The 14,741-nt window shown below is 47.8% G+C and overlaps 1 protein-coding gene across 3 annotated transcripts in view; it reads right to left on the reverse strand.

The window, feature by feature from the left end:
- LOC142579158 (F-box/WD repeat-containing protein 7-like) overlaps window positions 1-14,741 on the reverse strand; it is a 37,575-nt gene that overhangs the window by 11,420 nt on the left and 11,414 nt on the right. For all 3 annotated transcript variants that reach the window (XM_075689103.1, XM_075689104.1, XM_075689102.1), the window contains exons 6-10: window positions 14,499-14,633; window positions 10,805-11,089; window positions 6,212-6,507; window positions 2,190-2,385; window positions 181-421 (exon numbers count right to left, since the gene is read on the reverse strand). In XM_075689103.1, the coding sequence (XP_075545218.1) occupies window positions 181-421; window positions 2,190-2,385; window positions 6,212-6,507; window positions 10,805-11,089; window positions 14,499-14,633 (1,153 nt within the window). The remainder of the gene's footprint in view (window positions 1-180; window positions 422-2,189; window positions 2,386-6,211; window positions 6,508-10,804; window positions 11,090-14,498; window positions 14,634-14,741) is intronic.

The raw sequence follows: 14,741 nt of genomic DNA on the forward strand, positions 1-14,741 counted from the left end.
GCGGCAGTATGACCAGGGCATCGACGACGGATCATCACTAAGAATATTATACAGCTTTGACGACTTTGGTGTAACACTTGCTCAGATCAACATACACCTGCAAAGGACTTCTTTTTTTTTTTTTGAATTCATGCAAAATCTTGCAACCTAAGGCTTCAAATTATGCGAAAGACTACCCACCAGCCAGAGTTTGCAGGCACTGGCCAGTGAGGATGTCCCAGACTTTAACCGTTGAGTCAGCGTTGCCAGAGACAAGAATGTTGTTTCGTAGCTCCATGCCAGATGTAAGTGACTGGTGACCCATGAGCTGATGGCGGCAGGCACCGGTTTCCACATCCCACACACGGATTGACGTATCCAGGGAACCACTGACCACGTGTACCCCGTCAAATTGCAGCGAGTACACCCGGTTTGTGTGACCCTACAAATGTAGAAGAAAGCCAAAACACATCACTAACACAACACACACCAAAACACTTCGTTATCACATTGCTACATGGTACTTTTGCTTCCTACAGCCGTAAATTAAAGAAAGGTCAACCTATCAATATAAGAACAGCACCCCTTTAACCCTTTGAAGGTCAATGACGTAAATATACAGCACCGCAAACAGGTCTGAAAATGGTCGATGCCGTATATTTGTGGCGCCGTCTGTACGTTTAAAAAGTGCGCCAATTTCCTCACTTTTTCTTTTCTGTCATGTGCTGCCACTATGTGGGGATACAGGGAATATTTTTCGCGCGCCTCCCTCTCTTGGTTTTGGTTGCATGGTTTGTTTTAGCGCTAGTTTGCTCCCGTGCGTCTATATACTACCGCTCGCGCATTAGCGTGCGCGCGGGCGGCCATCTGGATTTTGTTTCGCGGGCGGTTTCGGCTTTTTGCACTTGCGAAACTGATGGCTATCTCATTCCCAATCACTCAAAGGGCGATGGCTTGTTTCTCGCTAGTTTAGTGCTCACAGGGGTGCGCATAGGAAGGATGCCGCCGTGCATGCGTTGTGGGGATACGCGACTCACGCACGTCCCCAGATATCTTGTTTTCCCCCCATCTCCTGCAATTCCGCTTCGCCGCGTGGCCTGCGTGACGCCTGCGGCGGTCGATGTGGTTGAAGCGCGGTGCGAGAGATGGCGCGAGTGTCGCGCCGCTGCGGGGTTACTCGGGCGCCGGGAGACAAGGCGCTCTCTCTCTTTGGGTTCGGGAAGCAAGCGGGACGGACATATGCCGTGCTGCGCGTGCGCCGACCCATGCTTCTGCGAGACCGTCTCGCGTGGCCGCCTTGGACACCGTCCGCGTGACCGTACACGCGAATGACCAGGCGTTGGGATCCAGCATGGGGCGAACATATTCGCTCGCTACCAGGTCGCGGTAAGTCGGAGTTCTAGATTTGTCGCGCGCCCATCGGCATGTTTTGTGGATAGCAACTCGGCTAGCAGGCATTGATCTATGAAAGGTGCAATAAATGCCCTTGTGATTGTTTGCACTATTGTGTACTGTCGTTCCTTTGTCCCAAGAGTACAGGTGTGAGAGACCCCACAGCGTTTCCGTTTCTTTTCTTTTTTTAAGACTCACAAAAACTAATTGCCTTAGCTGGTTGGCGATAAGATGAAGATTAACTGAAGTTTGTCACACGCTTTGCTTTTTTTTTTTGATGGGCACACAACCAAACACTTTTCTTGAGTGCGCGCACCTACGCAGCTCGACTGCGCTATGGACGTACGTATTAGTGTAAGAGCAGGAACATTTTAGGCTTGCGAAAAACTCTCGTGTGCGGATTTTCAAAGCCTGCACACAGACCTGGACACATGCACCTGGTCATTAGCTAATGTGATGAAAGTCCCAGCATGTCAGCTCCAAGACATTTCAGCGTGCCATAGGCAGCCACAGGCTGTACCCAATCTTGGAGGTCATGGTGAGGAACTGTGGGTTCCGAATCATGCATAACTGATGGTGAGCAGCAATGGCAATATTTCTTCAGCTTTGGCATCGAAACAGTATTCTTTTGCCAGCCTTTCTCTATGCATCCACTAGTACTTAAAGCATAAAATTTTGCACAGATATTGCTTTATATTTTCACTATTTTAAATTAGTCCTTTTAGGTGCCCCAAAATTTCGTTGCAGTTGGCCTCTAATCATGAAGTCGATTGCCACGAAGATGAAAGACTGTGCCTGTATAAAGGAAACATGCTCACCTGCAATGTGTGGAGGCATTCCTCTCTCCGGGGGTCCCATACTTTGACCATGTAGTCGTATGCTCCACTAACTACCAGGCGCCCATTGTATTGAACACACCGCACAGCTGCAACATGACCCACGAGCACGTGCAGGCACTCTCCAGTTTCGAGGTCCCAAACTCGCAATGTCGCGTCGCGAGATCCACTCACCACCCTGGCCAAACGAAAAGAAAGAAACCATTAGTGAATAGCACAACTTGTAAACATAGCATAGAAAGATTATTCTGCCTCAGTAAGCACAAAAAAAAAAAAAACTGTATATTTCTGCCAAAGCTATATCAAACTTCGAAGTAGAATGTTGATAGAATGTTGAAACTACATTTATCAAACTTGCTCTATTAAACCTGAAGCCTGTGAAAAAGTTTAACATGTTAGGTGGAGACATGGGTTATTGAGATAACTTTTTTAGCTGTCCTATTGTTGCAAAAAACAGGCAGACTGAGCGAAAAGTATGTTTTGAGAAAAAACAGACAACTCTATTTATTCAGGAATATAATGAAGTATTTACATGTTACCAGTGGTATCTGACTACAGTAAAATCTCGCTGCTACGAACCCCACATAAACGAATTTCTCAAATGTACAAATATTTTAAAAATCCCTGCCAGATTGCCTATATTTTCAATGTAAATATATTTCAGAACTAAGAATTTCAATACAGCGCATATTTCAGAATAATGCACATAGTTTATTTTCCCTTTTATAACCGAGAAACATCAGTATTACGAATTCGGCTAAAAGTAACAGCGCCGCAGCTCTCAGGTGAAACAAACAGAGTGCAGTAGCTATCATCAGCACCATGTCGAGTGCCAACTGCTTCACCACAGACTACAAGAACTTCCCGACAAAGGTTTGGTGATGTTCGCGCGAGATCCTACGATGAATGCAGCTAGCAACGGCACCAAGAAGAAGCAAAAGCAGCTTTCGCTGCGGGACAAATTGGACGTATTGGAGGAAATCATTGCAGGGAAAAAGCAAATTGACGTGTGCAGACAGCGTGGCATTGCCCCATCGACCGTCGCGACCATTTTGAAATACCAAGACAAGATTGTCAAGCTTCACCGGGAATCGCAACTCGCTCCTACGAGGAAACGGCTGCAACTGGGAAACCTTCAAAATCTGAACCAAGCTGCTCTCACGTGGTTCAAAGATGCCAGACTGCAAAACGTTCTTGTGTCTGGCCCGATGCTCCAAGAAAGAGCCAGCAAATTTGCCAATGCACTTGAAATAACTGGGTTTGACGCCAGTGCGGGTTGGCTTTTTCGTTTCCGCCAAAGGAACGGAACAGCTTGGCAGGTAGTCTAGGGCAAGGAAAAGGCTGCTGACACAGAAGGTGCAGAATGATCCTGGCACAATGATCATTTTCTAAAGTTGGCTGAATCGTACTCTGAAGACAATATTTTCAACTCGGATGAGATCGCATGTTTTTACCAACTCCTGCCAGACCGGACAATGCACTGCAAAGGGCAGCAATGCAGAGGGAAGAAGTCGCATCTTCGCGTGACAGTCCTGCTCTGCTGCAATGCAACAGGCACGAAGAAAATTAAACCACTCGTCATCAGCAAGTAAGCAAAGCCTCGCTGCACGAAAAAGGTTATGTTGCTACCGTACGACTACTGCGCCAACAAACGGGCCTGTATGACCAGAGAACTCTTTTCCGTGTGGCTCATCAAACTCGACGACCAAATGAGGAGGGATGACCAAAGAATTCTACTGGTTGTCGCCAACTGCTCACTCACATTGTGCATGCTCACTTGAAGCATGTTCACTTGGAGTTTCTGCCGCCAAACAACATGTCCTTGCTGCAACCCTTAGACCAGGGCATTATAAAGAGTGTGAAAGCAGAATTTCGTAAGTGCCATGTGTAACGGTTGATTATCAACCTCCGCCTAAAGCAGCCGACCACAATGAATATTCATCAGGCAGCGGAAATGCTCACAGGAGCTTGGCGGAACTTGGAGGCATCCACCATTAGCAACTGCTGGCGAAAAGCAAGGCTTGTCAAAGCGCCTGTGCAGCTTGAAGATGACCTGGAGGTGACCGACATCAACCCAGGAGACCTGTGGAAAGAGGTTGCGGAAAAGCTGCCAGTCGTCTCTTCCTTCGATGACTACCGTATTTACACGATTGTAAGTCGACCTATTTTTTTTTTTTACATTTTAAAATCTGAAGTGGGGGGGTCGACTTACAATCGAAACTAAAACATGGCACCACTTAAAAAGCGATACCAACAAGATATCAGGGGAGCTACAACATAGTTACAATTTTATGTTTGCTGTATGGCCCTACCTGTAGTTTTCACTATCTCGTGCATTTGTTCAGAAGGGTTTTGCAACATTTTTTAGAGTTTTACAGCGCCATGTACAGCGCACATAACACTCATGGGGGGGGGGGGGATGTCGATAGTCGATGGAAGTGCAGCTGTTCCATTTGCGGCAGCACACCCAGATTGGCGTAGCTTGCAGGGAGTATCGATAGTTCATGGAAAAGCAGACGCTGCTCACGTTTCAATTTCCCTGTAGCTCATAGTTTGACGCATACGACCATAGCCTACAAAAAATATAGGAGGTTGTGGTTTGACTCGACTGCCGGCTATGCGCTGCTTCCATGCTTCCTCAGTAGTCATGAGTGCTCCAGACCCACTAAACATTCGGCCCTCGTCCACAGCAGCGTTGAAGAAGGCTGCCATCCTTTACGCCGAAGAAACAAATCACTGCGCAGTGGGCCGCAAGTTTGATGTTTCTGAATGGGTGGTGCGAGAGTGGCGACTGCGGCGAAGCAAAATTTTCACCTGTGATGACAAGCAAAGAATTTTCCACGGGCTGAAGTCGGGACGCTTTCCGGAGCTGTAGGCCAAGCTTGCGTGGTGCGTTGCTGAAATGCATGATCGGTCCCTGCCAGTGAAGTGTGAAATGGTAAGGAAAAAGGCCCAGATCTTCGCCTTTTAAGGACCTGCTCCGCTGTGAGTACAAGTGGGTGGCGGCAGAAGACCGTAAACTTATGCCAACCAGACCTGTCAAAAGAGCCTCCTTGATGGTGGCGTGTGGTTGGGTGCATTCACGTGGGCTGCTGTTGCACAAGATGTCGTAGTGCGGTCGTTTGCCAAATGTGGAATTTCACTGGACGACGACGTGCTGTGGGACCGTAGCAGCGATGACGATGGCAGCAATAGTGAGCATGATGGTACAAGTGAAGACGAGTAGGCCAGTGACCATGCCAGCTACTAATAAATTTTCATTATGGAATGCACCCACAGGTATGCTCCTCCCCCCCGTCACGTGATATGGGGGGTCGACTTATATTCGAGTTGACTTACAATTGGGTAAATAGGGTACATGGAGAGCCACAGCACAGCGGTGGCGGCGGCACTGATGGTGCTAACGGCAGTGGACCTGAAAACTGAAGAGACTGCTAACTGTGTTTGCGACGTCTCCAGTGACGATGATGATCCGAAGGAAGGCGACTGTGGGTCACCCAACACAGATTAGATCATGCCGAACATTGATGGTTTAGTGCACATGAACAAAGTTCGCATTTTCATCGCTCGGTGCAATGACGTACCCGATGAGGTATTGCGCAACGTACAAGATGTAGATGCATTGCTAATCGGTCATGGGTGCTGCACGCACTAGAAGAAAATCACCGATTTCTTCAAATAAAGCATCTTTGAAGTGAGTGAAACATTTTTATTTGAGAGTATGCTTGTCTGCACACGCGTCTACTGCCAAGGAACGTCATTTTCATTCCTAGGTTTCTCCACTCGCTTATAACCGCAAGTTTTTCATTACAACAATATTTTAACGTGCACGCAAATCTAAGTACCCGAGTGTTCTTGCATTTTGGCCTATGAAAATGCAGCGGCCGCGGCCGGCTGTGGCGGCTACATTAAACAATCATGCTCGATACCCACCCACCCATGACCTCGAGCTCAGCACATGTCTGCCACACCAAAAAAAGAGACTGAAAGCTGCAGACACTCACTTGTTTCCATACAGGTGCATGCACCGCACTGTCGACGTGTGCCCATACAGAGTGTGCAGGCACATGCCCGTGTCGGCATTCCAGACACGCAGTGTGCGGTCAGTGGAGCCACTCACTACCAGGGAGCCAGCCATTTGTGAGGACCACACACCGCCCGTGTGACCAATGAGAGTGCGCAGGCACCGCCCCGACGTCGCCGACCAAACCTTGAGGGTGTTGTCGTCCGAGCCACTCACAATGCGGTTGCCCGAGAACTGCAGGCACGTGATGACGTGGTCTTCGTGACCCCGCAGCACCTGCAAGACCAGCAGCACGTTACCTTAAAGATAACGTCAGGTGCTTCACAAGAATGTATTGGCCTGACTGGTCTGAATCAATTTTGTGGGATTTTAGTGCTTCAAATAGTTAAACTTTGATATAACGAAGTGAAATACAATGAACTTTTCAATATAACGAAGTATTTAACTTTTGATAACTTCTTGTCCATAGAACGCCATGTATTTTGAACCTCAATATAACAGTGTGTTTATATAAAATTTCTCTATAACGAAATTTCACTGCCACTGCTAAGGAATACAGTCGAACCCGGATATATCGAACCCGCATATTTCAAATTATTGGCTATATCGAACATACAGATTACATCCTGGAAAATACTATGTAAAAGTATAGGACAATTGCGTAGTATATCGAATTCCATTTTCGTCGGACATTCGATATATCGAACGCCGCGGCGCACCGCGCCCCTGGAAGGTGCGCTTTTCCCAAAGATGAAATTCGTGTCCGGTCCTCAGGGGAAAACATTTCTGCAGTCAGTCAGCAGGCTCCTCCTCTGCACATGTGCAGACGTCGCCTAGCGACGGAGACGCAGAGCCTTTCCCCCTTTCTTGCGCCCCACCGGCGCAAGCTCTCTCGCTCCTCCTGTACCGCCGGCGTGTGCATTGGGCAAGGCCATTGGAGCTCAACGAAGAGAGTGTGTCGCATTGAGACGTGGCGACGTTTCCAAGCCACACTTCCTGGGGAAAGGAAGAGAGAGTGAGGGGTCGGCATGGTCGCTGCCAGAGAGGCCTCAAAAAACGAAGCATAGCGAAGCGGCAATCGCACCCACAGTGCCTTCGACGGCATATTCCGCCGATCTTTTTCCCCGCTCTCTTCTTTCTTTTCCCTTTGTCGTTCCTTCACAGCCGTGCTGACTGCCGCTCGAACGTTGGTTCTTTATTCTATGAACAGGCTTTGCTCGGACTGCTCCATCTGCGCATCGCGCATTTTCTTGTGTGTACCTGTGTTTCAACGTGCCGTGTGTAGCATGTATGATTGCAATCATCTGGTGAGCTATGGCATCCGCGGACATAAAAAAGAGGAAGAATCTGGACTTTGAAAGAAAGTTTGAGGTAATCCGGCATGTCGAGAACGGGGAAAAGTCCTCTGTGGCAGACGCATTCGGCATTCCGCAGTGTAAGTATGTTGTTAAAAAAGGAGCAGGACATCAAGCTTAAAGCAGGTGAGGAAACTTGCTCGGGAGCGTGTCGTGTGCGCCCTGCTGATTTGACAAAGTGGAGAAGGCACTCTATATGTGGTTTCTTGAAATCCGATCGAAAAATATTCCCGTGGATGGCCCGATGTTAATCGAAAAGGCCAAATGGTTTGCTACGGCTCTTGGCGAAGAGAACTTTTGCGGTGGCACTGGATGGCTGCAACGGTTTAAAAACTGCCATGGCATTGTAGGAAAGGCCATTTCAGACGAAAGTGGGGCTGTCAGCAGCCAGGAGATGCAGCAGTGGCTGGCTTTCTGAGGAGTGGCCGAAGATCACTGCAAAGTTTTCGCCTGCAGAAATCTTCAAAGCAGACGAAACTGGTCTCTTTTGACAAATGTTGCCGAATAAGACACTCGCTTTTCGTGGAACCTCATGTCACGGCGGTAAAATGAGCCAAGTGCGTGTGTCTGCACTGCTTGCAGCCAACATGGACGGCTCGTGCAAGCTACGGCCATTCGTGATCGGGAAGAGCAAGTCGCCGCACTGCTTCAAGAACTGTAAACAGCTTCCCGTCCGCTACGGCTGTAATAGGAAGGCCTGGATGACACATCAACTTCTTGTTGAATGGCTGCAGGCTTGGGACGCTGAGTTGGGCAAGTTGGGCCGCTGAGTTTGCCTTCTGGTAGACAACTGTTCGGCCCATCAAATGACTTGCAAGCTGCAGCACATCGAACTGAAGTTTCTCCCGCCGAACACCACGGCGATACTGCAGCCCCTCGACCAGGGTATCATAAAGGCATTCAAGGTAGGCTATCGGAAGTGACTTATTCAACGGCTCCTTGTAAACCTCCGCATAGGAACCGATCTCAAGATTGACCTGCTCGGCGCGATCCAGATGATTACCGGCGCTTGGGGCGACGTGAAGCAGGCCACAGTAGCCAACTGTTTCGGCAAGGCAGGCCTTGAAGTGGCCGGAGATTAATGTCCGGAAGCTTTAGATGACGATGAGTGCTTGGAGGATGCGTTTCGAGACTTGTCCAATTTTCCTGCCGCCGTCCCGTCCGAAGTTACTGTTGATGAATTCATTAACGCTGACAGCGAAGTTCAAGCGGTAGCCGACGTCGCTGATGAGGACATTGTGGCCGGAATAGCTGGTGTTCAAGACGGCAATTCCAGCGACGACGAGGGCAACTGTGTTTTCGAAGAAACACGTCCGTGCACAGTCACTGAAAGGCGTCAGCGTTCAGCCCGATTCGGCGCTGTTGCGGCGAAATGGAAGGCACTGGGCTTTCGCACCTGGACAGTCTCGAGAAGATTGAGACTAGTGTTTTAAACTTCATTTCCCAGAGGAAAAAGCAGCCCAAAATTAGAGATTTTTTTTCGTGAAATAAAGCGCTTTCATATTGTGTGCACAAGCTATGTGATTCGCGGTTGTTCCAATCAGTAAGCCACAATTTTTTAGGATCACGAGTGCTTTTTTGGCCCATATCTGCATATCGAATTTTCGCTATATCGAACTATTTTCTGATCCCCGTCGAATTCGATATATCCGGGTTCGACTGTACCAGGTCAATAAAGGCAAATTTCCGTGGATGAAGATTGGTTGAATTACATGAACTGCTTGCAAACGCGCCTCTCTCAAATCGCACAACCAAGGGTGACTGACAAAGCAGACCTTCGTCATGCTGTGTATAAAGTCCAAGTGCGATAAGATCTTATCACGCCTCAAGCACTGTATGCTTTATGTGCAATTGAAAGCATCGAAGGGCGATCTGAGAAGAATGGGACTTGATGAGCGCCGTCTTCCTGTGCGAGCAAAGTGGGGGGGGGGGCATGGGAGCGAGTTTGTGGTAACGTGATCTAGTACACATGATAGCGGGGCGCAGTGGTGGGCAAGTTGGCACACACCATGCATGTGGCTGTCACGTGCATGGCTGTCAGTATGACTGAGTGCACATGCAGCTTGTGCACCCTATTTTAGACGAAATCTGCTGCGCGTGAAAAGATTGGGTGAGCTGAAATAGTGTGGCATCCTGCACTGCCTTCCCACATGTTTAGTGGCGAGGGTTGCATAATCTAGAGTTTTGGGGTCACGTTGGAAGTGAGAGGCACACGAAGTATTCGGTCCCAACTGCCAGTGCTTTTCATGATGACGTCCCACTACAGGCAACACTATCAGCCATAGTGGCACAGTGGATGCAAAAGCGTGGCTGGCTTCACTTCTTACTGCCGATGGAATATCGTCGTCACAGCATGAAATTGTATATTTCGTTGCTGACTCTCAAATTCAACAAATTAATTTTTTTTCTTATCTAAATTTGCCTTTTCCAAGTGACCGATTATTTGGAAAATTTTGTAGCCCCTTCCACATTAGAAAAATCTATGGGGACTACTTATTTGCATGAGAGATCAAATTTCAATATACAGTAACGGAATTTCTATACAACGAAGCAAATTGCCAAATTTACCAACTTCTTTATATCGAGGTTAAACTTTATGCAGAACAGACTGCGTCCATAGGGACACTGTATGAAACGGTAAGGGGGTAGTGGGGGAAGGGACTCCAGATAATTTGACACCCTGGTTAACAGTTAACCTAGGGTTAACATGCCCCCAAACCATAGTGCTCAGCAGCACAAAGTCGTGGCCACCGAGCAACAGCGGTGGGTGCCTGACTGGTTTGCCAGTCTCACAAAAAGTAGAACAAGCTGGAATTATAGGGCAGGCCATGGCTACCAGCCTTCCAAGGCTTCTTTTTCTCGCTGGGCAGCGTTTGTTTCACCCCAACAAGTCTAGCTCTCTGCCTATGTCTTAATATTACACACATCACTTGATTATGCTCGCCAACAATGTGGCATTGCAATGGCAGCGTGGCAGTGCACAAACATCCGAGTATACGAGCACACATTGATTAATCACATGTGCAGCATCATCTGAAGACTGATCAGCTTTCCCTTGAGGTTGAGAAAAATGTATTTAGAAATAAAACAGTGCAAGCTTCCTTGTCTACCTTTTTTCTTGTCCTGTTTGCATTTTTTTCCCTGTTCTAAATACCACATACCAACTAGCCCAATGGCTAACTCTCTTGAAAACACATGTTCCAGAGTGGCAGACCTACCTTGGGCTCTCGTATAGGTTTGCAGCGCCAGTTCATCTCAACGTAGTGGTGCCGCATGAATGCCAGCTTCCACGGGATAGGAGCCGCAGAGTTGGGAGAGGGTGGAGTTGAAGAGCAGGATGACAGCCGTCGGCCGAGCACCTCCTGCACGTCCTCAAGCCCAGCCTCGCGGCATTTCTCACGCCACAGCAGGTTGTCTTCTGCCAGGATGCGCCAATAGTGGCACGTCTGTGCCGCACGCAGCAGGTCTCGAGGCTCCAGGAACGACAGCACATACAGTGCCAGCTGCAAACCAAGGGCAAGACGACTCAATCCATTTCCTGTTATTAACAATGGTATGAATACAATCACCAACCAATTTTTCGCGCACAGACAGGAAATGTCGAAATACAGTCGAACCCACTTATAACAATATTCAGGTGCCACAAAAATTCCATTGTTATAACCGGGTTGCACGAAAAAATCAAAATAGCGGGATGGCAGAGCTGTTGTGAGAAAACTATAATGGCGGGGAGGCCAGTGCCCCTCCCCACCACCCCATCCCCTGCCCTACCGCATCATCGCTGCCGTCGCTGTCTGATGCAAGCACGGTCACGACGATCGCCTCATCGGTTAGAAGCACTTAGTTTCCAAATCTACAGCCGTGTGCTTTCTTTTCACCGGCAACGTCGTGCATTGCCCATGATCAGCAGGTGGATCAGCCATCTTTTGTTTTGGTGGCGAGAAACTGCGTGGCCAGGAACGATTTCCACTCAAACAACGAAGACCAGTGCGAGCGATTAAGCTGTTTGCAGAACTGTGCTGAATGAGGAGCCAGCGAGCAGTTGGTGCGGTCCATTCGTGTTTCGGAGGGTGGGGCGGCGTAGAGCTGTGGGCGCAGCCCATTCGTGCTCGGAGGGCTGGAAGGGCGATGGGATGGAGGCACGCAGAGATAGCTAGAAAATGAGCGCGCGGCGGCTGTTGGAGCAGCGGCCCATCGTGCAGCAGCTCAAATTTCTCGTTTTCTTTTCAAGGATTTCGCATTTCACTACCTTTCGGCTTGGAGACCCAGCAGCCAAACTTCATCGTTATAACTGATAATGCGGCATCGGGGCATTGTAGTAAGTGGGTTATTTCACCATAGAAACACACAAAAGCTGACGGTGCAGCAGCTTCTCATTGTTATAACCGATATATTGTTAAAACCGGTATCCTTATAAGTGGGTTTGACTGTAATCGGGCAGTCAGAAAAATGTAATGTCGACGAGAAAATAAGTTTGTTTTTTATAATGCCAGCAATACAAAAAATGTTCACTTGTGCTTCACTGAAACAATACCTACCATAACGACCGGAATATGGGGCGAACTTTTTTTCAAAAAACCATTGCAAAAAGTCGACCCTCGTCTTATATACCGGACATTGGCGGAAAAACTACGGAAGTCTTGCAACAATGGGCGGATGAAGTAAACAGCCGCCATCGCCATCAGCAGCAGCACGGCGTGGCGACATTGTGGCACCGGTATTTTGCGTTTCCATTGTCGCCAAGTTATATTGGTTAAAGGCTGTATTTTCACATTTTGTTTCAAAATGAGCGGAAGCCGACGTCAATTCACCGTCGCCTTCAAGAAAAAGGCGATTGAGTACGCGGAAGCCCACGGCAACCTGGCGGCACAGCGTGAAGTTGGAGTATCTGAAAAGAGCATTCGGTAGTGGCGGAGGCAAAAGCAACGTATTACAACTTGCAGCAACCAAAAGAAAACGTCATCTCGTGGGCGGATCGCAGCGGACCGCAGAACTGGAAGGCAAGGTTGCGGAGTTCGTCCGGGAGCTGCGTGTAAGATCGCTGCCTGTGACTGCCGAATGCATCCGTTTGAAAGCGGTAGAGATCACGCGTGCCTATGGACTGGGCAGCGAGAAGCACTCGTCGTCCGACTCTAGTTCGGACGACTCTGATCAAAGGCACTGCTCTGATTCAGAGTAGCGCTTGCGCACTTCGTGCCCTTCTGTGTACTGTACACCCGGCCAATTTTTAACAGCATCACGCGACCATCGACCCGCGTGCTTGTCAGCACCTTATCATCACGGCACGGAGCGGCGAAATAGCGAAAGTAAGGGCGTGTGTACACATGTGCGTATCTCATTTGTTTCGCCGCTCAGCGCCGTTAATAAGGTGCTAACAAGCACGAGGGTCGATGGTCGTGCAATACTGTTAAAAACTTTGCCAGGTGCACATGCGAGCAGCGTTTAAATAAATACTGTCACCATTGTGCAACCCGCTGAGTTGCATTTGTTTCAAGGTAAGGGTGTCATGTCTTTCGATACTTTTGCCATTGAAAAAGATTTTTTTCATTTTTAGAATTCGTTAGTTGGCGGATCGACCTATATTCCGGTCCGACCTATAGTACGGCTTTTACGGTACTTGAAATTTCATGACGGCCGATGCCCTGTGCGTGTTTGCGTTTGTTCCGTCACAAAGTGCAGATATCGCACATGCGACCGTGACTCCGAACACCTGTCACTTTAGGCTGTGTTACGCAAATTCCCTTTGGAATTCACCACACGAACTTGCATTGTTCCACCCAGTAAGCACACATACAAATTTGGCAGGTGTTTGCATTTGTTGTAGGCCAATCATCCACAAACCTCAAGTCCACCTCATGTGCACAATCATCAGCCCTGCTCATGAACGTGATCTCATTCCTGATATTAAATGTTGTCTAAAGATACTAATATACCAAGAGCGAGCTTGCTGTGCCAGCTTGGCGCATAACCAGCGTCACCATATAAGCACTCGGCAACCAAGGTTGTGGTATGGTATTGAGTCAATAAAACACTCTTCACAACAGCCATCCAGCACTTGGCAACCCAGAGAATTGCTTCGATAACAAAAATGAAGGGCTGCACTTTGAACGGTGGCAACCTTGGGCACGACCGCATGTTTACCACACTGCGTGTGCAGATCAATTGGAAAAATTGGGTGGCATACTATGCAGCGTCCAAAATTTTAGCCACAATTTTACATCAGTTCTATGGAGCTGGTGGTGGTCATCAAAATCAAGTGCCCGAAAAATGGATCAGCGATTGTATGTGCAAACATGCACATTAAAACAAATACATGCTTTCATTCACTCTTTTTTAATATATATATCCAACGGAGGTGTTCTTTTCTTTTGAATTATGCACCATAATATATCATCTTATTTTCTAATTTCCATAACATATATTCAAGCGCATGGCCCACTATGGTTGGCTTGCGGTACACTCGCACTTACAGTAATTGTAGAATAGAGCTACTAGCAGTATTTGAGGTGCTGCTTGTATACCACGCAATTTTTCCCGACACCCCTACAGTCATTTAATGTACAAATAAGGTCTAAAAGCTGAAGGACATTGAACATAGCTCTTTTGCAATACAAAGTATAAACCAATCATCAACTTTGAATTCCCAATGTTTTGCTTTCTAAGTGCACGGTCCAACTTTGAGACTACTATCTCAGGCAGTGAGGAAATTGTCTCTTCATTTGCTCTAATAAATTCTGTCAGCAGCTGTACTTTGACAAGGAACACAGTGATTACGTAGCCAGAACATATAGCTAAGAACACTGCATGTCAGTTCACACACATGTGAGGCTGAACAATACGCAATGCCTCACACAGATATATTTCTCACACATATATGCAGGTTCTGAATTAAAGTGAATGAGCTTCACGTACCTCTTTGGGCAGAAGGGAGATAAAATCCCTTTGGAATTGTGGCTCAATGACATTCATCATGTGGCGCACTTGGCCTGGTTCGCAACCTTCAATCAGCTGGTCGAGGGCTACAAGCCGCTCGGAGTGACTCCATGACTGCGAACAGAACAAAGCAGTGTTTCAGTAAGAGTGCCTTTGATCTTTTATTGTGTGGCCAAACAGGGTGTGCAAATACCATCCAAAATTTCAATCATGAATCAAATA

This window comes from Dermacentor variabilis, chromosome 4, assembly GCF_050947875.1.
Source record: "Dermacentor variabilis isolate Ectoservices chromosome 4, ASM5094787v1, whole genome shotgun sequence".
NCBI classification, from domain to species: Eukaryota; Metazoa; Arthropoda; class Arachnida; order Ixodida; family Ixodidae; genus Dermacentor; species Dermacentor variabilis.